At 48.3% G+C, this 23946-nt stretch overlaps 2 protein-coding genes and 1 long non-coding RNA gene across 10 annotated transcripts in view; 1 reads left to right on the top strand and 2 right to left on the bottom strand.

Annotated features, from left to right (window-relative positions):
- LOC125753583 (basic proline-rich protein-like) overlaps window positions 1-10680 on the bottom strand; it is a 62773-nt gene extending 52093 nt beyond the window's left edge. The window contains exons 1-4 of the mRNA XM_049100783.1: window positions 10575-10680; window positions 10195-10355; window positions 8914-10017; window positions 7312-7422 (exon numbers count right to left, since the gene is read on the bottom strand). Coding sequence (XP_048956740.1) covers window positions 9073-10017; window positions 10195-10355; window positions 10575-10680 — 1212 coding nt within the window. The 3' untranslated portion in view covers window positions 7312-7422; window positions 8914-9072. The remainder of the gene's footprint in view (window positions 1-7311; window positions 7423-8913; window positions 10018-10194; window positions 10356-10574) is intronic.
- On the top strand, window positions 1-22800 carry TGIF2 (TGFB induced factor homeobox 2). Of its 8 annotated transcripts, none has more exons than XM_035706014.2 (3): window positions 1-225; window positions 13113-13338; window positions 21556-22800. In XM_035706014.2, the coding sequence occupies exons 2-3, from the start codon at window positions 13147-13149 to the stop codon at window positions 22075-22077; spliced, it is 714 nt and encodes a 237-aa protein (XP_035561907.1). In that variant the 5' UTR covers window positions 1-225; window positions 13113-13146; the 3' UTR covers window positions 22078-22800. The 8 variants fall into 8 exon arrangements, with proteins under 8 accessions (XP_035561907.1, XP_025325748.1, XP_025325747.1 ...); XM_025469963.3 differs by lacking the exon at window positions 1-225 and adding an exon at window positions 9148-9284; XM_025469962.3 differs by lacking the exon at window positions 1-225 and adding an exon at window positions 9333-9459.
- LOC112673898 (uncharacterized) overlaps window positions 18912-23946 on the bottom strand; it is a 20173-nt gene continuing 15138 nt past the window's right edge. Inside the window, exons 3-4 of the long non-coding RNA XR_004809196.2 lie at window positions 20229-20301; window positions 18912-19213 (exon numbers count right to left, since the gene is read on the bottom strand). This is a non-coding gene — a long non-coding RNA (uncharacterized LOC112673898). The remainder of the gene's footprint in view (window positions 19214-20228; window positions 20302-23946) is intronic.

Raw genomic sequence — 23946 nt, forward strand, 5'->3', positions numbered from 1 at the left:
AAAGTAATGCCTTCAAAATCTGACGAAGCTTCTAGATATATAACCAAATTGAAAACAGGGCCTTAAAAAAAAAAAAGAAAAAAGAAAACAGGGCCTAGAACAGATATTTGTACACCACATTCACAGCAGCAGTATTCACCAACAACCAAAAGGTGGAAAGAACCCAAGCATCTACTGATGGATGAATGGATAAACAAAATGTGGTCTATCCATACTACATAAGAGGTAAGATAAGAGGTAATCCACCCCCCCCCAAATAACCAGGAAGCTTTTCAAATGCAAAGAGAAAGGTCTCTAAGATATGCTGTTAACTGAAAAAGGCAAAGTGAAGAACAGTGCGTGAAGTATCATTCACCTACTGACCTCCTTCAAAGGTTTTCTTTCAGTGTCAAAACCAGAATAAAGGGCATCCCTGGGTGGCTCAGTGGTTTGGCGCCTGCCTTCGGCCCAGGGCGTGATCCTGGAGTCCCAGATCGAGTCCCACATCGGGCTCCCTGCGTGGAGCCTGCTTCTCCCTCTGCCTGTGTCTCTGCCTCTCTCTGTCTCTGTATCTCTCATGAATAAATAAATGAAATCTTAAAAAAAAAAAAAAAAAACCCAACACACAAGATAAAGTGCAAGAAATTTCATTTTCCAAAAGGCCAGAGGGGACAAATTATACCCAGATCTTCTGAAGGGATAAGGCTGTATCTTTGCCAAAACATTCATCCTAAAGTTGAAGGCAGATCTATGTTTTGTATGACCTGACACTTACATAATTTGAGGGGACCTTCCCTAAGAAAAATAATGTAAAATATACAAAAATTTGAACAATGTGAATATTGCTTTTAAAATGAGAAAAAAGATTATAGCAAATTACAAAGTTTTTAAAAACTAACAAATATCACAAGCATCACAAAATCCAGAAAAATAACATTTTTTTTAACTGCCTAAAACATCTCTGTGAGTCTTTTTTTCCTACTTTTGGGGCCATATTCTCTGATGGCCCTTCATATGAGAAAGGTTTTATAATATCTTTTTATATAGAGAAAATAAAGATGACTAAGTCTTTCTTTTAACATGTACATTTATAACTATAAATGTTGCATTATCCAGTATACTCCTGGCAGAAGAAATCTTTCACTTTTTTTTTTTTTTGAAATCTTTCACTTTTAATAAGTGTTGGTAAGAACGGAGTATTTTGATTCTATTTTTACAGTCTTTATGATTGGAAGAATTTTCCGTAGACCAGTTTCTGACTCCAGGTGTTTCAAATTTTGTTTATCATCCTTATGCACTTCTAGTGCAGATGCTGTAGGACACCTGTCTATGGTGATACTACTCTGTTCTTGCAGCCTTTCCTATACCAAAGTGTATCCATACCACTAGTGTAAGTGACTGCAAACCAAACAAAGAGATAAAAACTAAACTAAGTATAATCTAACCCAACCTTTAGCCAGATCCAAAAAATGTCCAGGACCAACACGAGGTCACCTAACAGGAAAACAGTGAGGAGAGAAGTCATAGTGGAATAAGACAGTGGTCTTAACTGATTACAATAAAAATGTCTTAATTTTACATTTTATAGAAATATATGACCCCTTCCAGGGGCCTTGGAAGAGACAAGAGTGAGGGTCCTTAAAACACAAGTCATTAGCTTCACGTCGGAGGATCTGTCTCCATTACAGAAATTCAAAGGTTTTCCTTCTATGGCCGAAATTTGTCTTTTCAACCTCCAAAGTAGTAGTCTTGGGGATGCCTAGGTGGCTCAGTGGTAGAGCGTCTGTCTTTGGCTCAGGGCGTGATCCCAAGGTCCCAGGATTGAGTCCCGCATCGGGCTCCCTGCATGGAGCCTGCTTCTCCCTCTGCCTCTGTCTCTGTGTCTCTCATGAATAAGTAAATAAAACCTTTAAAAAAAAGATATTCCCTCCTTGAGACATACCATGAACACAGTATAAGAACTTACCGCCTTGAAGAAAAAAAAAAAAAAAGAACTTACCGCCTTGGAAAAAGTGACATCACACATCCAAGAAGACAGGAAAGATGATAAGAAATGGTGTGCCATTCAGAAAAAAAGTTATTGGGATTCTTAGCGTCATAGTAGAAACCAAAATCAAGTCCAGATGTAATAAAGGGTTAAATGTTAAAAAGTAGGCCTTGAAGGAACAAAGTCAAAAAGTGGAGGTGAATATCCGTTGATTGCTTGTACTCTTTCCTAGCCCAACAGCAATGGACAACATCACAGAGACTGACATTTGACCAAGTAAAAAGTTTAAACATAAACAAACAAAACAGGAGCCTGGCTGGCTCAGTTGGAAGAGCATGGGACTCTTGATCTCATGGTCGTGAGTTTGAGCTTCATATGGGGCATAGGGTTTACTTTTTTAAAAAAATGCTCAATGTCACTGGGCATCAGGGAAACATAAATCAAAACCATGATGAGATACCACCTCATACCAGTCAGAATGGCTAAAATTAACGAGACAGGAAACAACAAATGTTGGCGAGGATGCAGAGAAAGGGTAACCCTCTTGCACTGCTGGTGGGTACGCAAGCTGGTATAGCCACTCTGGAAAATAGTATGGAGGTTTTTCAAGAAGTTAAAAACAGAGCTACCCTATGACCCAGCAATTACACTACCAGGTATTTACCCCAAAGATACAAATGTAGTGAAACAACGAGACACCTGCCCCCAATGTTCACAGCAATGTCCACAATAGCCAAATCATGGAAAAAGCCCAGCTGTCCATTGACAGATGAATGGATAAAGAAGATGTGGTATACATATACAATGGAATATTACTCAGCCATCAAAAAACACAAAATCTTACCATTTGCAAAGACATGGATGGAATTAGAGGGTATTATATAAATGAAACAAGCCAATCAGAGAAAGACGATGCTCATATGACTTCATTCATATGTGGAATTTAAGAAACAAAACAGAGGAGCATAGGGGAGAGAGGGGAAGATAAAATAAGATCAAATCACAGAGGAAGACAAACCATAAGGGATTCTTAACTCTAGGGAACAAACTGAGGGTTGCTGGAGGGGAGGTGGGTAGGGGGCTAGGGTAACTGGGTGATGGGCATTAAGGAAGATACGTGATGTAATGAGCACTGGGTATTATATAAGACTGATGAATCACTGATCTCTATTTCTGAAATTAATAATATACTATATGTTAGCTAATTGGATTTAAATAAAATAAAATTTTAAAAATAAATAAATAAAATAAAAAATAAACAAAACCAACCTAGCTTAGAAAAATGTAAGGCAGACAATAACCTTGGGGAAAAACCTACCTGCAACAAACATAATAAACAAGGGTTAAGCATCCTACTGAAAAGAGTTTGCAAGTCAAAAAGAAGCTCAAGACTTCAAAAGAGGGGCATCTGGGACGCCTGGGTGGCTCAGTGGTTGAGTGTCTGCCTTTGGCTCAGGGCATGATCCCAGGGGATAGGGACTGAGTCCCACATCGGGCTCCCTGCATGGAGCCTGCTTCTCCTTCTGCCTACGTCTCTGCCTCTCTCTCTGTGTCTCATGAATAAATAAATATAGTCTTTTAAAAAGGGGGGGTGGGGCACCTGAGTAGCTCAGTGATTGAGCAACTGCCTTTGGCTCAGGTCATGATCCCAGGGTCCTGGGATCTAGTCCCACATCAGGCTCCCCACAGGGAGTCTGCTTCTCCCTCTGCCTGTGATTCTGCCTCTCCCTAAGTCTCTCATGAATGAATGAATGAATGAATGGTTTTAAAAAAGACTTCAAAAGATGTGCAGATAATTCACAGGTGGCAAAAGTACAATAATTACAAAATGTTAAGATATTCAATCTCACTAATAATAAAAAATGCAGATTAAAAGAACCAAAGGCTATTCTTCAGCCATCAAAGAAAAAAAGGTTCACACCAAATTGCTAACACCTCCTGTGGCTCAGGACTTGGCTGAGCGAGGACTCAAACACTACAAACACTGTCATGGAGAGTGCTTCAGGTTTATGCCCTAAAAATATCCATTCTTACTCTTTGTCCCAGTAATTCCACTTCAGAGAATCTATTTCAGGAAATTCTCAAAACTGCAAAGATATTTATGTAGAAAATGTAAATTGCAGCCCTGTCGAAATGGGGTGGTAGGGAATGTAAATAAGAGAGAGGAGAGAAAACACCTCTCAGGATGTGTGTATGTATTTGCATGCATTTATGTGAAAGTGGAAAAAGGTGAGAAAGGATACATACCTGTTAGTCCTGCTAGTGCTGGAAGGTGGGAATGAGGGGGGCATTATTCACTTTGTCTCTATATGCCTCTGCATTGATTAACTTGCCCTAATTAACAGTGTATTGCTTTTGGAATTATAAAACATACCCCAGGAGGGGCGCCTGGGTGGAACAGTGTGTTAAGTGTCCAACCCCTGGTTTTGGCTCAGGTCATGATCTCCAGGTTGTGAGATCAATCCCTACATCAATCCCCTCATGGGGTTCTGCACTCAGCTGGGAGTCTGCCTAAGATTCTCTCTCCTGAGGCACCTGGGTGGTTCAGTTGGTTAAGTGCTTCTGGCTGGGCAGCCCCGGTGGTGCAGCAGTTTGGCGCCACCTGCAGCCGGAGGTGTGATCCTGGAGACCCAGGATCGAGTCCCACATCGGGCTCCCTGCATGGAGCCTGCTTCTCCCTCTGCCTGTGTCTCTGCCTCTCTCTCTGTGTGTCTATGAATAAATAAATAAAATCTTTAAAAAAAAAAAAAAGTGCTTCTGGCTTAGGTCATGATCCCAGGGTCCTGGGATCAAGCCTCACATTGGGCTCCCTGCTCAGTAGAAAGTCTGCTTCCACTTCTCCTTCTCCCTTGTAATGCCCTCCTCCACCACCACCATTTGTGCTCTCTCTCTAGCTCTGCTTTCAAATAAATAAATCTTATAAAGGGGGGGGAATTCTCTCTCCCTCTACCCCTCCCCCTCACCTCCACATACTAGCTCGCTCTCTCAAATTAACTGATTTTTTAAAAAATACCATACTCAAAAAAAATAAAAAATAAAAAAATACCATACTCCAGGAGAAGAAAATATCCACTATAAAAAAGACAAAACTATGCCAAATGGATCTTATCCCCATCTATCCTATCACACTGACCCTAATTAAAAAAAAAAAAAAGAAGAAGAAGAAGAAGAAAAATACAGTCACTAAGTCTCTCAGGCCCCACAATAGCCAACACTGACTAACTTCTATGGCCATGATTGGAGGTGCCATACCCAGTGCCTCGCAAGTAGAAGAGGAGACTACCAGAAAACCAAAAGAAATCTTAATTCTCAAATTAATACTCGCTACTTAATCTTTGTCTAGAAGCCTGAGGGCATCAAGAGAAGAGACTGTGGTAACCCTATGTGCAGGTCACTGCCGCATCTCTGCCACACCAATAGCCCTGAGTTAAAATGCTACAATTTGGGCCCATGTGAAATATCCCTTTGATGCAAACTGCAAAGGAAGAAAATCAGATAATGAAGTATAGCTAGAACAAAGATTAGCCTGGCTAGTTAAGAAAGTCTTACAGATATATACAACTTCCAGATAATACTCCACAGCGCTTAAACAAGAAAAGATAAAAATTTAAAAAGCTGTGGGCAAACAAGCATTTATATATCTCTACACGCAGCACACATAGATACATACACATGTATACATATACATACATATTTTTAAAATCATTTAAGCCAGGGTGTCTGGGTGGTTCAGCCAGTTAAGCATCTACTTTCCGCACAGGTCTTAGTCCCAGGGTCCTGGGAGCAAGCCTCACATCGAGCTCCCCATTCAGTGGGGAGTCTGCTCCTCCTTCTCCCTCTGCCTCTGCCCCGCTTGTGTGTGATCTCTCTCTTTTTAAAAATATTTTTAAAAATATTTAAGTCTATATGGTAGAATGCCAAAGAAGGAAGAGAACTTTAGAATTATTGTGTCCAACCCTCCCACTTCTCAGAAGAAGAAGAAACTGGAACGCAGATTGTCAAATGCCACACAGTCACTAGAGACAAACCTAAGACACTCTGATAACAATATCTGCTCTTCTAGATGCACTGAACGTAATTCATAAAGGGTTTTCATAGCCATTATTTTCTTTGACCTTCACCAAAGCCAGATGTTTCCACAGATGAGAAAATGAAGGCTCAAAGGGTTTGGATGATTTGCCTACATTACCTGGCTAGTAGCTCCAAATCCCAGATCCCATACCCCTTCCCCTCAGCCACCAGCTGGCACTGTTGCCCAAACCCTTCCTGACAGCCCAGGCAGTGGGTTCTCCAGTTTCAAGCACACAGACTGTCAAGCATTAAGCATTCAAAAATAAGAGTGAATACCTCACATGGAGAAAGCTAAGCATATCGTGGATGATCAACAAAATACGACAAATCTTTTAAAAAGGAAGATGTTGATAAGCCGAAATCCACATTATATGAGAATGCTGGACCTCATGTAGGACAGCCACAAATTACCTAGACCTCAGAGACAGGTCTCCATCAGTTTGGCCTCAATTACCCAGGGCTGCCCCACCTGATCACCCTACCTCCAATCACTTCCTATCTCTCTCCTTAGCGGGTCTCAGGAATCCGCAAGGCTCCCTACAGCCCGCAATGCCAAATCCAAACTCCATGCCCTGGCCCTCAAGGTCCTATCAGCTGACTGTTTCCTGAATTACTCACTGACCCTGGCCTTTTCTGGACTCTTCCTTTCCACCCCACAGAACCCCATTTCCTTTATGCTTTGGCGCCTCGTGGCTCCAGGTGAAAACTGGTCCCTTACCCCACTTCCATCAACTCCAGGTAAAAAGGGCAGAGGCTTTTTTTTTTCTTTCAATGAAAGTGGACTTACACAACATCTGCTTGAACCTATGTGACAACCAAGTTGACTAGAAACAGGCACAATGAACAGGCAGCTCCACTGGCAGAGGCCTCTAGTTTGGGTTTTCCAATACAGAAGCAGGAGTTATCCAGGCTCTTTTCTAGCCTGAGGAGTCTTGAGTTCCTGGGGCTCTTCCTAAAATGGCCCATTGGAGGCAACCACACGAGCCTAGGGGCTGACACACCTACCTGTCCTTCCCATCCGGACCCCACCCCCAGATCTGTCCCTGGAGTCAGGACCCCAGCTTCATTATCAGGGACCCAGTTTTCCATATGTGAAAAGGGGAGAAAAGGGTAGCAAACCTGAAGAGAGAAATGACGTAAGATAACTTCCCAACTACAAAGGTTCTCCCATAAAAGTAACCAAGGAAAACCAAAACCCCTTCTTGCCGGGACACTGCAAACTGTCGTAACACAAACACCTTAGCCATTCCCTAGGTTAATGTGCACAGACCTACCCCATTACAGCATCCTGCTTGCTGTACGGAGGTCCCAGAGTTCCTGTAAGAAGTCAGCTCCTGGTGAGGGAGCATATAGTTGTCTGCAGTCTTCCACCGGAATGAACAGTGCTGCAAAGAACAATCTTGTATAAGCATTTATCATTGTTCTGTGATTATTTCTAATGATAGATTCCTGGAAGTGGACTTACTGACGGAGAGGATGCACACATTTTAAATTCTGATACTTATGAACTGAAAAACTTTTATGTGGTAATCTCATACTTGACTGGTACTTATGCTTTACCTGGGGCATCCGTTTACAAAGTGCAATCCTGACACACTAACAGCCTCCTTTACATCCCAGCCTTTCCCCTCCCCCCACCCCAGGAAGTCTGGGGAGGGGCTCCTGAAGCTGCTTTGTTATCCAGCTCCCAGGTGGCCCAGCTGCGGAGGAAGGAGCTGCTGCCTTCTATTTGCCCCCGGGGCACCTGACCTAGCCCAAGCCTTGGGAAGCCCTGACCCAGGGAACTAGCGGAGTTTGCAGGGAGGTGTCTGGGCTCTAGCCCAGGTCCCCAGTGGCTTCCCCTATTGGTGTCTCACACATTCTCTCCCCCAAACGGGCAGAGTCCAGCTCTCATGCCCTGGACCACAATACCTACCACTGAGTGTTGAGGACAGAGTCGTACCTCCAGGCTCACCTGGATGCACTATTTCCCCTTCCAGCCCCCCACCCCAAAGTCCCTGCCCCACACATGTCTTTGAGCCTGGTGATCAGGGCCCAGCAGTTTTACCTTTACCTAAGATTCCCCAAGCCTTCCTTCTCTCAGAAGACAGAGCACCACCTCCCCCAAGAAATTGTTTGGGGCCGCCACACTGGGCCTCAGTCACCCTATCTGTGAAATGGTGGGCGTTGGGCAGTGACACTGATATTTTGGGTTCTGCTGTGAGGAGGGTAGTGTGGCCAACTAGGTTCTAAGTGGTTGCAGGGAAGTCTGGCGCCCAGGTGCACCTTGGCGGTCATTTAATCAGCTTTCTGATGGGCCTGTTCGGAAAAAAACTCAATTTTTATTTTCAGATTTCTCCACTGCTCAAGTGCAGTTAGGACCGACAGCCGTTTCAAGGCCGCTCAAGGGTCCTAGATATCTGGGACCAGATGAGGAACCTGAGGCCCAGGAAAGGCCTTGCCCTGTTTTAGGCTGTGTGCTGCTCCGCTCTGGGGAACAACAAAGACTGGTGGGAAAGCTGAGGCGGGCTGGTCAACAGGGACTTCACACTGTGGTACAGAGCAGAGAGCAGGCAAGAGAGTGTTGGCAGGGCTGGCGAAGACCAAAGGAAACATCCTGGGAGCTGGGTGCGGTGAGCAGAGGAAAAAAAAACAAAACAAACGCCAGCGAGGGGCGCTGGGCCCTTCTAGTCAGGAGGTCTGCCCCGGTGAGGTGAGGGCTGGGCTCCACGATCCTGGTGTGACAAGAATCAAGTCTAGGGCCTCCGGAGCTCATGGTCAACCGGGAGCGGGTGTGTAACGGCACCGACCCTGGGCCCACGGGCCGGGTGGGATGTACACACCAAGGGCCCTTCTCCGCGTAGCTGGGGCTGACCGCTCCTCCAGCGCTGTTTTACCTCAGGCCGCCTCCTGTGTTCTACACGCAGGAGTGCGGGCTTCGGGCTTCTGTCCGAGCAGCCTTCTGCCCGACTCTAGCGGCCGTTGAGGGCAGAGGAGTCGTCGCCGTCAGAGCCCGGTCCTCAGCAGCTCGGGCGAATCCCCGGGCTGACCGGGCCTCAGTTTCCTCTTGGTGCGAAGGGAACCGTCGCACCGCCGGCGGGAGATGGGGCGCGGGGAGCGGCCCCACAAACGTCAGTTTCTGCGGGACATCTCCCCTCCGGAACGGCCCCCGCCGCCGGCGCGGGGCACACAGTAGGCGCTCCGGAAACGCTCTCGGAGAGGAGCAACGGGCCACTTCCTGCCCCCGAGCGGATTCTCCCGAGCCGAGGTTCCCACCGCTCCTCTTCGGAGGCCATGTGGCATTCCTGAGGGTGGGGGTGGGCGCAGGAAGAAGGTGCCCGCCCGGCCCCGCCCCCTCCGGGCGCGGGGGGCGGGACGAAGCCCCCGGCCGCCGTCGGCCCGCCCCGCGGGGGGTGGGCGTAGCTCGCCGCGCTCCGCACAAAGTTTGTTTTCTCCCTCCGGACGGGTGGGGGAGGGCGAGGAAGGCGCCGGGGGGAGGAGAGGGGATCTGACGTCAGGCCGCGAGGTGCTTTCCAGCCGCGAGCTGTCAGGCCGAGTGTCAGGCCCGGCAGGTACGCGGCGCGCTCCCCCGGCGCCCCCCGCCCCCTGCCAGGACGCCCGGGGCCGAGCCAGGGACCGCGTGGACGGAAAGGCCGCCCGGAGAAGTCAGTGCGGGCCGCAGGAGGCGGACAGAGGCGGGTGGGGGGCGCGCGGACAACTTGGAAAGTTTCTCTTTCTCGGCCAGGCGGGGGAGGGGGCGTCGTCCTGGCGCGTGCGGCTGTGGGTGTGTGAGCTCGGGTGTTTGTGAGCGGCGGCGGCTGGGGGCGGGCGGGGGCCGGTGGGGGCACTGTCCCACGGCCCCCCCCCCCGTCGGGAGCTCCCTCGGGGCCCTCCTGGGGGGCCCGGCTCCCTACGATCCCGGCCCTCGAGAGGGCCGCCCCAGCCCCGGCCGGGGTGAGCGCGCGGGGGGCGGGTTTGTTTGGTTTAAAAAGTGCACGTTGCTAACCGCCGGCAGCCTCTGCCCCCCCCGCGGCGGCCGAGCCGAGGAGGGGGCCGCCAAGAGTGACAGCTGCGGGCGGGGGCAGAGGGAAGGGCCCGGGGCTGGGGGGCTGGGGAGCCCGCGCGAGTTCCCCTTTCCTTTGGAACAAAGGAAAGTCTGTCTCGGAGGCATCTGTCACTCCCAGGCGGGCCGAGGAAGGGGGCGCGTGGGGCCGGCGACCCGAAGAAAGTTTGTGCGCGCCGGGACCCTCGCGCAGGCCGAGCGTGAGCCGAGCCTCCCGCGGGGGAAGCGCGCAGCCTCGGGGGCAGGGGGCGGCCAACATGGAGTCTGGGCGCAGTGCTGGGGGGGGCGGTGCGGAGGTGGGAGCCCAGCCCCCTCCCCTCCCCCTCCGGGCCGAGTTCGGAGCACAAAGCCGAGCGCGCAGGCTCGGCCAGCCCCGCGCCCCGAAGAGTCAGCCAGCGCGGAGCGGCGGGGGAAGGGGGTGGGAACCAAACTTTTTCCTGCCCCGGGACGGACACGTGAGTTTTCTTTCTTCCAGGGCCCCCGCCCCGCCCGCACTGAGGGCCGGCGGGGTGGCGGGGGCGCCGAGCCGGGCGCCGGGTGGGGGGCTGAGGGGTGCAGGCGCCCCGAGCGCAGGCCGATTCCCCGCCGCCCCGGGAGCCATGTGCTCCGACTAGGTCTGGGCCGCGGGGGAGGCTGCGCGCTTTGTGTGAACTGCTGGGAATGCGGCGTGAGTGCGCGGCCCGGGGGAGTGTCGGGGTGAGCTGGGGGAGTTGTCAGAAAGTTCGTGCGGGAGCGGCTGCAGGTCGGCGTCGAGGAGAGTGTAGGAGGGTGCACCGGGTGCCCTGTCGTGAGGGTGCTGCCAGGCCAGTTGGGGTAAGAATTGATCGCTGGTGTGATGACGTTTGGAGTTTCCCCAGTCTGAGATCGTGGGTGGGCGGGCCGGTCCGAGTTTGTGGGTAGGCCCAGGTCCAGAAACTGGGCTAGTTTCGTGGGTACCAGTTGTTCGTGCTCGATGTGGGATCTGTAACTGTATGTGTGCTGTATTTGTCAGTGAAAAGCATGGTGATTCCAGGAGCTAAGCGGTGGGGTTGGTGCCTGTTACCTGAACACTGTTACAGAGTTGCTTGGTGGTGAGGGCGTTTGTGTGTCTGCCTGTCTGGGTCTGTCCATCTCTCTGTGAGTAGGGGGTATGTATGTGGGAAACCTACCGGATTGTAAGTGCGGGACCCCATGGCAAAGAGTGGTCTGTTGTAGGCTGAGGAGTCCTCTCCATGGGCCACCCCTGGAACCCTGCAGACTGGGACTTGGCTGGCAGCCAGGGTGGAATTTATACAGATAACCCTGAGTAAACTGCTCATAGGCTGCCAGGGCCGCATCCCTGAGCCCAGATCCAACTGCCCTAGCCAGCTAAACCCCAGAAACCTGACCTCAGAAAGCAGCCTGTTGTTGGTGTTCTTTGAGGAGTGGCACCTCTAACCAATGTCTGTCTCACCTCCAGGTGGCCTGGCTGGGAGGGGTAGACCCTTCCCTCGAAAGCCTGGCCTAGCCAGCCCAGATATCTGGGCTCAGGCCCAAGTCGAGGAAACAAAACCTGGGAGATGCCAGAGTCTTTTGGCCCAGCCTACTGGGTAGCTGTTAAAAGGCTGAGGAGGGAGGAGCCTTCAGATTCTGGCATTAGCTTGCCCTGGAACTTTTGGTTTTAAAATGTAAATCTCTTTTGCATGTGTGAACCAGAAGTTTTGTCAGGGGGGTGAGCAACTGAGTTGGGCTGTCTAGGAAAACCCCTTCCTTCGTTTGACAGGTCAAGAGAGGGCTCAAGCCTAGAGAGGAGAGCACAGTTGCCAAGGTCACACAGCCAAGATGGGAGAACCAGAGTCCAGCCTTGCTTATTTGTCTGGATTTTTGAGGAATTGATTCATGGACCAGACCAGGGGCTAGATGACAAAAGAGAATGTCTGAGACAACCAATAGGGATGAATGCAGTACAGTAGATGCAGTAAATGTTACTCAGATTGCTGTGGGACCATGGTGATTAATAGATTTTCCAGACTGGGCTGGCAAGATGGTATAGAGAGTTTCAAGGGAGTTGGTTGGTGGTGGTGGCAAACCTTGGTCCAAACCTGTTTCCATACCGTATCCTGGAGGTGAAATTTTCTTTTCATAGCAGCTTTATTGAGATGTAACTCCCATACCATACAACTTACCCATTTAAAGCAAACAAGTGGTTTTAGTATATTCACAACTATGTAACCACCACACAGTCAATTTCAGAACATTTTTATTACCTCAAAAAGAAACTCCATGCCCTTTAGCTGTCATCCTTGTGTTCCCCTTCAGCCCATTCTAAATATTTTATTAAAATGGAATCACGTTTTTTGCAACTTACTTTTTTCACTTAGCATATTTTCAAAGTTCACCCACGCAGTAACATGGACATGGATCAGGACTTAGCTCCTTTTTATGACCAAATAATATTCCACCATATGGACAGACTACATTTTGTTTATCCATTCCTACACTGATGAACGCTTGGGTTGTTTCCACCTTTTGGCTGTTATGAATAATGTTGCTATAAATATTTGTGTTCAAGGTTTTGTGTGAATACAGGTTTTCATTTCTCTTTGGTAGATGCCTAGGAGTGAAATTTTTGGGTTACATGGTAGCTGTTTAAGTTAGGCAGCTTCCTTTCTGGGCCTTGATTTTCTCATCTATAAAGTGATAATAGTAGTATAGTATCTCTCTTACAAGGACTTTGTGAGGATCCAATGAGATAGTAAGTGTGAAGTGCTCAGTACAGAGCATGACAAACAGACCTAGGTGGTAGTTTTAATTCTTTCTAGTCTGATACTGCTTATTAATGAGCTGCCATTTATTTTAGTAGTCCTCTAGTCCTCTACTGACCCCATAAAATGAAGGCATCTCAGACTCCTCCCTTCTAGGTTGCCCAGGCTAAGGTATAGCCTGAGACTCTGATGTGCTATTCCTCCATTTCGGTGTCCCAGGCTCTAATAATAATGATGTGTTTGGAGACAAAGAAAGAGGGAGAGGCAATGCATGTTAATAATGTCCCTTCCCCTTTGTCATTTGTTCTAGGCTTGCCCAAGGTCCAGCCTAGCCCCTAGACACCATGTCAGACAGTGATCTGGGTGAGGATGAAGGCCTCCTCTCCCTGGCAGGCAAGAGGAAACGCAGAGGAAACCTGCCCAAAGAATCAGTGAAGATCCTCCGGGACTGGCTGTACTTGCACCGCTACAACGCCTACCCCTCAGAACAGGAGAAGCTGAGCCTTTCTGGACAGACCAACCTGTCAGTGCTGCAGGTAAGGACAAGGTAGCAGGAGACCTGGGTTCTAGTCCTATCTAAGCCCTGTCACTGACACACTGTGTGGCCACATGAAAACACCCACTCTCCCTGCTGCAAGGGAAGACAATGACATGAGGTCATTGCAGTCAGGTTTTGGAGAGTTCTGAGGAGGCAAGGCATCATTATTAATTAATGTCTTGTTGTCATTAACAACAGAGGCCATGGGAAGGTGAGAAGGCATTGAATGTTTGGAATTCATCCCCCAGCCCCAAAAAATGAGTTGGAAAAAAAAATGAGTTGGGATCATGGCCAAGGAAAGGGCAGACAAAATTCAGAGATTCTGGATTCAAAAAAACCCGGTTCTGGGCAGCCCGGGTGGCTCAGCTGTTTAGCGCCACCTTCAGCCCAGGGCGTGATCCTGGAGACCCAGGATCGAATCCCACATCAGGCTCCCTGAATGGAGCCTGCTTCTCCCTCTGCCTGTGTCTCTGCCTCTCTCTCTGTGTGTCTCTCATTAATAAATAAATAAATAAATAAATAAATAAATAAATAAATAAATAAATAATCAATCTAAAAAACAAACAAACCCAGTTCTGCCACATAGGAGCTATGGACCACATCTCGATTTCTCCATCTGGAAAGTGGGGGTTAGAATCCTCCCCTGCCTTACTGAATTGTTGTAAGGAGTAGATTGAGAATTGGATGTAAGAATGCTTTGGGGGCGCCTGGCTGGCTCAGTCAGTGGAGCACATGATTTGAGGTTGTGAATTCGCGTCCTACACTGGGTACAGAGATTACTTGAAAAGTCTTTTTTTAAAAAGAAAAAGAAAAAGAGGGCAGCCCAGTGGCTCAGTGGTTTAACGCCACCTTCAGTTCAGGGTGTGATCCTGGAGACCCAGGATTGAGTCCCACATCAGGCTCCACACAGGGAGCCTCCACACATTCTTCCTCTGCCTGTGTCTCTCTCTCTCTCTCTCTCTGTCTTTCTGTCTCTCATGAATAAATAAATAAAATCTTAAAAAAAGAAGAAAAGAAAAAAGAAAGAAAAAGAAAAGATGGAGCACCTGGGTGGCTCAGTTCATTGAGCATCTGACTCTTTTTTTTTTTTTAAGATTTATTTATTTATTTATGATAGACATAGAAAGAGAGAGAGGCAGAGACAAAGGAAGAGGGAGAGGCAGGCTCCATGCCGGGAGCCCGATGGCGGGACTCTATCCCGGGACTCCAGGATCGCGCCCTGGGCCAAAGGCAGGCGCCAAACCGCTGAGCCACCCAGGGATCCCCCGAGCATCTGACTCTTTTTTTTTTTTTTTTTTTTTTAATTTTATTTACTTATGATAGTCATACAGAGAGAGAGAGAGGCAGAGACATAGGCAGAGGGAGAAGCAGGCTCTATGCACCGGGAGCCCAATGTGGGATTTGATCCCAGGTCTCCGAGGATCGTGCCCTGGGCCAAAGGCAGGCACCAAACCGCTGCGCCACCCAGGGATCCCCCGAGCATCTGACTCTTGATCCTAGCTCAGGTCATGTCAAGATCCTGGGATCAAGCCCTGCATAGGAGGCTCCAAAAAGAAAATTATTTGTAAACCATGCACAGGAGCATACCTGAAGATGTTACCTACTCTTTGTCCGAGCTCAAGGTATTATCTCCTTTGAACTGTCCTGACTACTGACCAATAGGTGTTTTTGTTCTGTTTTCATGGTGTTGAGGCAGGACACCCTGGGCTACCACTGACTTGCCTCCAATTTGGCTCTCATCTCCCTGGAAGACACAGAGCAGGCCTCTAGCCTAGTGAAGGCCCACCCCCTGCCCCATGAGCTCCTAGTGCTCCTTTCATGAGCCAGCTAAGCCTCACCCCAAGCCCCTCTACCACCCATTCCAGCTCTTGTCTTTTCCTAGCCTTTAATAGATTTCCTTACTTCAATCTATGGTGCTAATTCTCCTTCTTCTCTTACACCACTCAGAACCTCCCATGTCTTCCCAGCTCCCATCCCTCCTCCATGATGCCTCACACTGAGTATTCAGCCCTCAGAACTCTTGTCACCTGAATTTATACTTGTTGGGCAGTGGTTATTGGGAGTCTGTCTGTGAGAATGGCTCTAGAGTTACAGAAACTGACTCAGATCCCATCTTCTCCACAAGAGGAAGCTTGGACATTGGCCAGGTCCACTGCCTCTCCCTGAGCCTCATGTTTCCTTATCTGAAAAAGGGAGATGATTGTAGTACTTTCATAGCATATAAAGAGGAAGGATGGAGAAGAAGGATTCAAGGTTCACTGAGAAGTGAGCACAGAGTGGGTGTCTTTCCTCATGTCATACCATTTCTCCTAGATCACAGATCTTGGACTGACTGTGCGTTCTAGCAGTGCCTAGCATCTCGGTGTACCACCAAGCATTCCCAAGTAGAATCGAGGTCCCAGAGAGGAACCAGACACATCCCTACCCTCGAGGTGTCTAGTCTAGAATGGGAAAGCAGGGAAGACCTAGCCAGGTGTTTGCAGAAAGTGTTCGCTGCTGGAACAGAAGACAGCAGAGACCCAGGCAAGGCTTCTAAGCCAGCCTGGAGCCTCAGAAGGCCTTCCAGAAGAGGTGGACTTGAATTCACAGAGTGTTGAACAACACAGGCCGAAGGCTGGAGCCTGAGAACTAGGGTCACCTAGATGGGCTCTTTGCTGGCCTTCTGCTTCCACCCTTTACCTTCAGTCCATTCTCTCCTCTCTTTTTCATTGGCTTTATTAAGCGGTTCATGAATTGGACAACATCCCATCTAATTCTGCTCTCGGTCCATTGTTTTTTTTTAAAGATTTTATTTATTTATTCATGAGGCAGAGACATAGGGAGAGGGAGAAGCAGGCTCCCTATGGGGAGCCCGATGTGGGCCTCAGTCCTAGGACCCTGGGATCAGGACCTGAGCCAAAGGCAGATGCTCAGCCACTGAACCATCCAGGCATCCCTAGGTCCATTCTCTTGAACACAAAAGTACAAATCTGATTGTGTCACACACTCCGTGGACCCTACTGTCCTCTGCATAGAGTCCAAACTCAGGAGCTCACCAGCCTCATCTCAGTTATTCCTGACCCTGAGACCCATGAACCTTTGGACCTCTGGTCCTCCAGGCCTTCTCCCTTGACATTTTCGTGACTTTTCTAAATCTGGCTGACTCCATTTAAGCATTTCCACATGAGAGCATTCTTTTATTGGGTTTGAGGCCACTATTGTGTGTTCCTGGGGCACCTCATACTTGTGCTGTCAAACCACTTGTCATACTGCATTGACATTGCGTTTTGTCAGGGACACTGTTTCTTACATCTGAGTAATGTACCAATTTCTTTTTAAGTTATTTTTCATGGACCCGCCTCCCCCCCAGCATGTTGACTTGAAATATTTTTATTATCATGTCACTTAGGCACATATAAACATAAAACCGAGTTAAAAAAAAAAACTTGTTTTTTGCTCTTATAAATTATAAAATAACCAGTTTTCCAAAGTAAATGTAAAACCAATGAGATTCCATCTAACTGCATCACTGTAAAATGGTGGATGGGGATGATGTTTTGCTGACAGCTGTGATATGTAGTATGACAAAGGCACTGAGTCTGGATTGCCAGAGGCCACTCTGCCCCTCCTCAAGGTCAGAATTTGAAACAGAGAGCTAAAACGTTATTGTAAGAACTGGTGGACCTCTAGGATGATACATCCCTAATTCCACTTAGAGAAATGTTGGTCTGGAGCAAGAATTTGTTGCTGGAGAGTTCTAAGGAAGGGCCACCTAGATCCTGGCATGCCCTGGTGGGAGAGTTTCCAGTGTTGGCCACCCTGCTCTAGAGTCATGCTGAGAGTTAAGGAGTAGTGAGGACCATGTGGCCCTGGGTGGAAACTATACTGTGAATCCGACATGGCCTCCAACCATGTATCTCTGCTTGGAGGTCTCACAGACACCTCACATTTCTCCATTGGTAACAGATAACTTCTCCAGGTTGTCTCCTTCCCTTTCTAAGGAGTGCCTCATGATTGCCCTTTCTCAACTCATTTGATCTGTCACCAATTTTATGCATTCGCCCCTTAAATATTTCTAGAATGTAGCTTTCCTACCCTGGTCCAACCTATCATTGTCTTACCACTTGTTACTCCACTATATAAAACCCTTCAATGATTCCAGCCAACCTAATGACAATATTATCTGTCCCTGTCCGCACAGCCGGCCTCTCCCCTGCCCACCCCCCTATTCATGCCACACTAGTCAGTACTCCAGACCACTTTGTTCCCACCTCTGACCAGGGAGACCCTCAACCCTCAAAGGAACTGTGCGCTCCCACAGTACCAGGACTGGGTCAGCCTTTGGACAATGAACTATAACTGCTTTTTAGAAGACACTAAACTCCAAAGGCCAAAGCTTACTCACCACTGTATCCCAAATGTTTAGCACAATGCCTGGTACCTTGCAGGTGCTCAATAATTAACTGCTGAATTGATAGAAAATGAAGAAGTGTCGGAAATGTCAACAGGCAGGACCTCAAAAGTAAAGAAATGTAGTAGCTCATCAATGTGGAAAAATTGGCCTAAGTCCCTGGAGGCATCTTTTTTTCCTGTATTTAATTTTTAAAATTTCATTGTTTATTAAGAACATTTGCAGATATCCACAAAAGAGAATATTATAATACACTCCTGGAACCAATCACCTGGCTTTAACATGCATCAGCATTTTGCCAAGCTTGTTTTCCCTCTCCCTGGGGACCGCTCTTTTGATTGTCTTCTTTAACTGGCCCAAGAGCAATCTCATTAGCAAGTCAATGAGTCATTTAACTAACTGGTTTGCTGCTACTCGCCTGGGGCTAGGCAGTTGGGAGGGTAAGACCAAAAAAAAAAAAAGTCATTTGTGAAGGGTTTTCACATATCCCTGTGACACCCTCTGAGTCCACTTTATTGCTGTGATTTCTAACTGTTCTAAGAGGCTGGCTGCCTGTTGGGGAGGGAAGGTAAGCGTGGCAGGGAGGGTTTGGGCCCCATTTTTTCATTCTCATACTGATTGGGGGGTGTGCTCTATGCCAGGCCCAGAGCTGTGTGCTGAAAACACAGAGGTAGAACAGGCACTATCTCTGCCCCTGGGTAGCATCCTGTAGGGAGGGACAATTAAGTATTAAGACAATACTTAATGGACTAAGAATTCAATGTAATTAATTAATGTGGTGTCAGCTGAGTTCCCCATTCCTTCAAGTCCTTTAGGACTCCATTCAGATCAGTTTCCTGAGAAGCCTTTCCCAAAGTGGGAGAGGGGATGGAGGTGGGCGGGTTAAACCATTGGTTCCTAAGTCTGGGCAGCAGAACTCAGGGAGCTGGTTTAAAAACACATTCCTGGGCACCTGGGTGGCTCAGTCTTTGGCTTAGGTCATGATCTCTGGGTCCTGAGGTCCTATGATTGAGCCCCATGTCAGGCTCTCTGCTCAGCAAGGAGCCTGCTTCTCCCTCTGCCTGCTGCTCATCCTGCTTGTGTGCACTTGTGCTCGCGCTAATATATAAAATCTTTTTAAAAAATAAAAAAATAAAATGCACATTCCTGACCGCCTCCCCCCCCCCCATCTATAGAGCAGATGAGAGAGACCTTTTTTGTTGTTAAGTTTTATTTATAAATAAGTAATCACACCCAATGTCAGGCTCAAACTCACAACCCTGAGATCAAGAGTTGCACGCTCCACCAAATTGACCCAGCCAGGCGCCTCCGAGAGATAGCTTTTTTTTTAAAGTCACCCTCAAGGTGATTCTTCTATAAACCGCTGCCTTTGAGAGCACCTGGGTATGGCTGGTCACAGCACAAGTAGCAGGTATAGTGATGTTTAGGAAAAGTCTTTCCATGCCTTCACTTCATTCCCTTCTTTTGCTTTTGTCTTTCAAAGCTGAAAAGACATTAAAATTAAAGCACATGTGTCGCCTTCTTCAAAGGCCCTCCTCTGATCCTCATGGCCTTCATCAGCTTCCTGGTGACCCTCCCACTCCCGTTTGCCACAGCGATTCATTCCTCCCACATTCTTCATCTCAGCCACTGATAAAAAGTACTGGCAGGACAGCACCCTTTCACACACGGCTGTTTTGTGGTAGAGACAGGCTTTTAGGCACCCAGCCTGTGTTGTGCCATATCAATCACAGAATTCACCTTGGCATTCTCCCTACCACCTCCCCAAAGACCTTGAGTGGGGGCAGATCACATGCTCTTTTCCTGACTTGGGCATGGGTCGGGCAGCTGGAAGGGGCTACAGAAAATCCTGATAGCCTGTTATCACAGCTGGCATTGGTGTACACTCAGGCCTCTGCCCTTGCCCGGCCCCCCTCAGCTGTGCATTTCTAGCGGATGAGAAGACAAAACAGATAGTAGGCTGCCAAGTTTTCTGTGGGCCAGGGTGAGCATGTGGGAGAGTATATGTGTGGGGTTGTGTTTTTCTGCTCTTTTCTTCCCAGAATTCTAAGCCAAAATGGGAGGCGCAACTAGGGGCTAGGTGCCCACACAGCTGCTAGGCTCCTCTCCCTAAGCCTGCTTTCTCAATGGAAACACTCATCTCTACTTCACTTGAGCCAGGTCACTGTGACCTAGCCATTTCCTCTGCATGCAGAGCTAAGGTGAGCAGGCACAGTATTCTCTGGTAGCACAGGTAGCTGATGAGGCAGCTGCAGGACGCAGGAATGAAGCATCTGAGTGAGCAGAAAAGGCTTTAGTATTTTCTCTTCACCTGGCAGTGGGGGTTGCCTGGAACAGAGCCCAGCCTTTGAACTGGTGACCTTGAGCAAGTTACTGAACCTCTCTGATCAGGGCCTCTGTTTATTCACCAATTCAAATAAAGTGATCATCACAATACCTGTCTCATAAGTTGTTGAAAATTAAATGAGTAATTAGATGGGAAATGTCCAGAACAGTACCTGGTATGTTTTGTGTTCAACTAGTATTTGCTTTTAGAATTAGGATCATGATTAATTCGATTATCCATTCCACCTGTTTGGTAAGACAAAACAAAGCAAAAAAAAAACAAAAAAAAAAAAAAAACAAAGCACAGTAAGAACAGCGGTAGGGGCCTTAAAGCCAGGAGACCTAGGTTTGGATCCCAGCACCACACTCAGAGCCTGTGTGACTTTGAGCACATTCTTTCATCTTTTAAGAGTTCAGTTCCCTCCTCTGTACTTTGGGGACACTGTTTACTACCTTTCAGGCTTGTATATAGATGAAACAATACAGGTGAGGTAGCTGGCATGGTACTTGGTATCAGAGGTACTGAGTCCCTTTTCTTTTAAGCACTCAGCTATTCAGCCCTACCTCTCTCTGGAGCTCCCCTGCAACTCTAGCCAGCATTCAGCTCAACCAGTATCTGCTGATGCCTGCTGTTGTGTATGTGTTCTGACTGGGAAGACCCTATAGATGAAAAGGAGTAAATGAGAACCCCAGGGCCAGCCTAGAATGGAGAGGAAGAGAAGCCACAAGAAGGCTCTGGCTCTGTCCTGACCAGGAGCTTTCCAGCTTGCTGAGCAAAGAGCCATGCCAACTCCAGGCACCAGTTCCTGTCACAGGTGGCTGTCCCTTTGGCTTAGTAGAGGCAGACAGTCCACAGGAAGATGGTATCCAGGGCTTGCTCCTGGGATGGGCCAAGAGAGGTGAAAAACAGGGGTAGAAACTGATACAGGATTCCTATGGAGAGCTGGGCCTTGAACCATTCAGCAAATGATAGAGGAACATTAGGAATTACCACAGCCCACACAGTTCCCAATATCCTGGCACCTAGGAGGTGAGGGGGAGAGGGTTCCTGTCTTTGCTGCCTACAGCAGCTAATGCATGCTCTGTATAAGTATCTGTTAATAAACAGTGGGTAGACAGTGCCAGGAGGGGGACCTATGTGTCCAATGGAGGCCAGCAGGCCACAGTTTGGGCCCTTTAGTGGTTTGCCATGGTGTTCTGGCCTAGTGGGATCAGCCCTGCCTGCTCAGCCAGTTCTATCCTCAGCCCACAAAGACTAGATTGGGTCTTCCTGTTACTGCCACCACCACTGCACCTTCCCTTCACAGGCTGAATCAGAGCTGTAATTTTCTATTCATTTGTAGGATTTCTTCTTTAACTCTCTCTTCCCAACATGAACCTGTGTGAAGGCTGGGATTATGTCTGTGTTGTTTTTGCTTTGTTTCTGGGGCCAGGAACATAGGTGCTTCGCAACTGGTTTTGACTGAGTGACCTGATCACAGCCTTTTATACGCATTCCAGATATGCAACTGGTTCATCAATGCCCGGCGGCGGCTTCTCCCAGACATGCTTCGGAAGGATGGCAAAGACCCCAATCAGTTCACCATCTCCCGCCGAGGGGGTAAGGCCTCAGATGTGGCCCTCCCCCGTGGTGGCAGCCCCTCGGTACTGGCTGTGTCTGTACCAGCCCCCACCAATGTGCTCTCCTTATCCGTGTGCTCCATGCCACTCCACTCAGGCCAGGGGGAAAAGCCAGCAGCCCCTTTTCCACAAGGGGAGCTGGAGCCCCCTAAGTCCCTGGTGACCCCTGGCAACACACTCACCCTACTGACCAGGGCTGAAGCCGGAAGCCCCACAGGTGGACTCTTTAATACACCTCCGCCCACACCCCCGGAGCAGGACAAGGAGGACTTCAGTAGCTTCCAGCTGCTGGTGGAGGTGGCACTACAGAGGGCTGCTGAGATGGAGCTTCAGAAGCAGCAGGACCCATCGCCTCCCTTACTGCGCACTCCTATCCCCTTAGTCTCTGAAAACCCCAAGTAGGCATCTGCCAAAAGGGGTGCTCGAGGCTCGAGCCAGCTGTCCTGGGTTTCCGTTTTGGTTCCCTTTCATACAGAGGGTTTTCTTTGGGTCACTGCCAAACATCGGGGTCATCGCCTCTGTCCAGAGGTCCTCAGCGGGAAGATGCCAGTCAGTGTCACTGCACTGTGATGGGGACCTCTCTGCTAACTGCCATTTCTCCAGGCCTCAGTGATGAGATTGAGATTGGAGACAGGCATGGTGCTGCTGCTGCTGCTTCTCCAGAGGATCCCCAGGACACCTTTGTTCCAGCCTGCTTTCTGAGGCTGGGCACAGGAAACCTGCCACATTCAGACCTATGCCCCAGAGCTGGGCCTCTTTTTGTTAAGCCAAGTATGGACATTCCAAGTTCATAAGTGTGAACAAAAGAGAAGAGGAACCCAGCAGATGTAACAGAACTGACTCCAGTTCAATGTTTAGGTTTTCACTAAACTTTGTGTTTTTCCCTTTTTTGCTGGGGTTTGCATTAATGGGAGTAGTTAGCCCAGGTGTGGGGAGTGAGAGTGTTGTGTAATGGGAGTCTGATGAACTGGGAATTATGCACCACTGCAACTGGTGAGTGTTTTACAAGGGAGGAGCATTTTTATTTTGGGGACCAGCTGAATATCTGCAAAATTCCAAATGGCTGTTTTATTGTTGGTTTGATTTACAAAAAGAAAGAAAAGAAAAAAAAAAAAACTTTTGGGGCTTTGGCTTTTCTGCATCAGGCACAGAAGGGAATAAAGCCTTCTAAAGAATAAAGAAGAGGGTCCAACACAGAATCTGACCAAACCTTCTAAGCGAAAAGCAGAGAAGGATGATAAAACCAGAGGTGGTTTTTGGCTTGGTTTGTTTGTTTTGTTTTTTTAATTCTTGTTTTTACTCTGTTTGGGGGTATGGGGGAAGTAAGCTAGACCAAGGCAATGGGTTTGGGTGTTTTTTTTTTTTTTTCTCTTTAATGTTTTCCCCTCTTTATCCTTGAAAGCTTGGCCCTGCAGCCTGAGTTTTGAATTCCTTTAAGAACTTGGATTAGTGGGGCCAGAATATCAAAAGCTGCCAGTAGCTCCTACTTGGAGAGAAGTGAGCCACCTACTGGTCAGGAAGCCCTTGTAGCTGACTCAGATGGGCAGTTTTTCCCAGGACAGTGGCAAGAAGCAGGGAACGTGCCTCCAGCTGCACAAGAGCCATCCTCTATGGAGGCTGGGGCTGGAAATCGGTTATGAAGCCTGTCCACTGTGTCTTTGTGTTGCACCTTTCTTTAAATTGGAGTTGCGGAGGCCTCTGCCCTGAACTTCACAGTGAAACTGATAACCGTTGGTCTTACTCTTCTCCCTCCTCCCCATTTTTTAATTTGCTGTCTCACTGCTGACAGCAATACACCCATCTTTATATATCCTAAGAAACACTAATCCTAGGTTACTATTAGCCAAAATATTTTTGTTCTAAATAACATTGTTACTGGGCCAAAAGACCGGTCAGGAGCCCCCAGCCTATAGTTTCCTGAAGTTGTCAAGTCAGGCACAAGGGGGAGATTCCTGGAAGTTGACTGACTTTTGGGTGGGCCTAGCCAGGAGAAAGGCAGCAACGTGTGTTCTGTCCTTTCTGGGATGATCCCTGAAGGCTTCAGGGAGGCTACCTGACTTCTCAGTGGCTTGACCTACCCACTGCTGTGGGAATGGATATGAGCTATTTAAGGAGAGGGAGCTTCGCTCTTTGTGAGTGGGCAAGTTTCTTAGGCTCTCTCTTTTGCCACCCCACCCCATCCTTGCATGTCCCAGGGGGATCAGGGATCCTCACCCTCCTGAGGCCCAGCTGGGGAAGAAAGAACATAGCAGCTTCAAGATTACTTGAAGC

Source organism: Canis lupus, chromosome 24, assembly GCF_003254725.2.
Source record: "Canis lupus dingo isolate Sandy chromosome 24, ASM325472v2, whole genome shotgun sequence".
NCBI lineage: Eukaryota > Metazoa > Chordata > Mammalia > Carnivora > Canidae > Canis > Canis lupus.

Coding starts and splice junctions, on each gene's coding strand:
- TGIF2 (XM_035706014.2), top strand. CDS start 13,147: ATGTCAGACAGTGATCTGGGTGAGGATGAAGGCCTCCTCTCCCTGGCA. Junction 13,339..21,555: donor CCAACCTGTCAGTGCTGCAG/GTAAGGACAAGG, acceptor TACGCATTCCAG/ATATGCAACTGGTTCATCAA.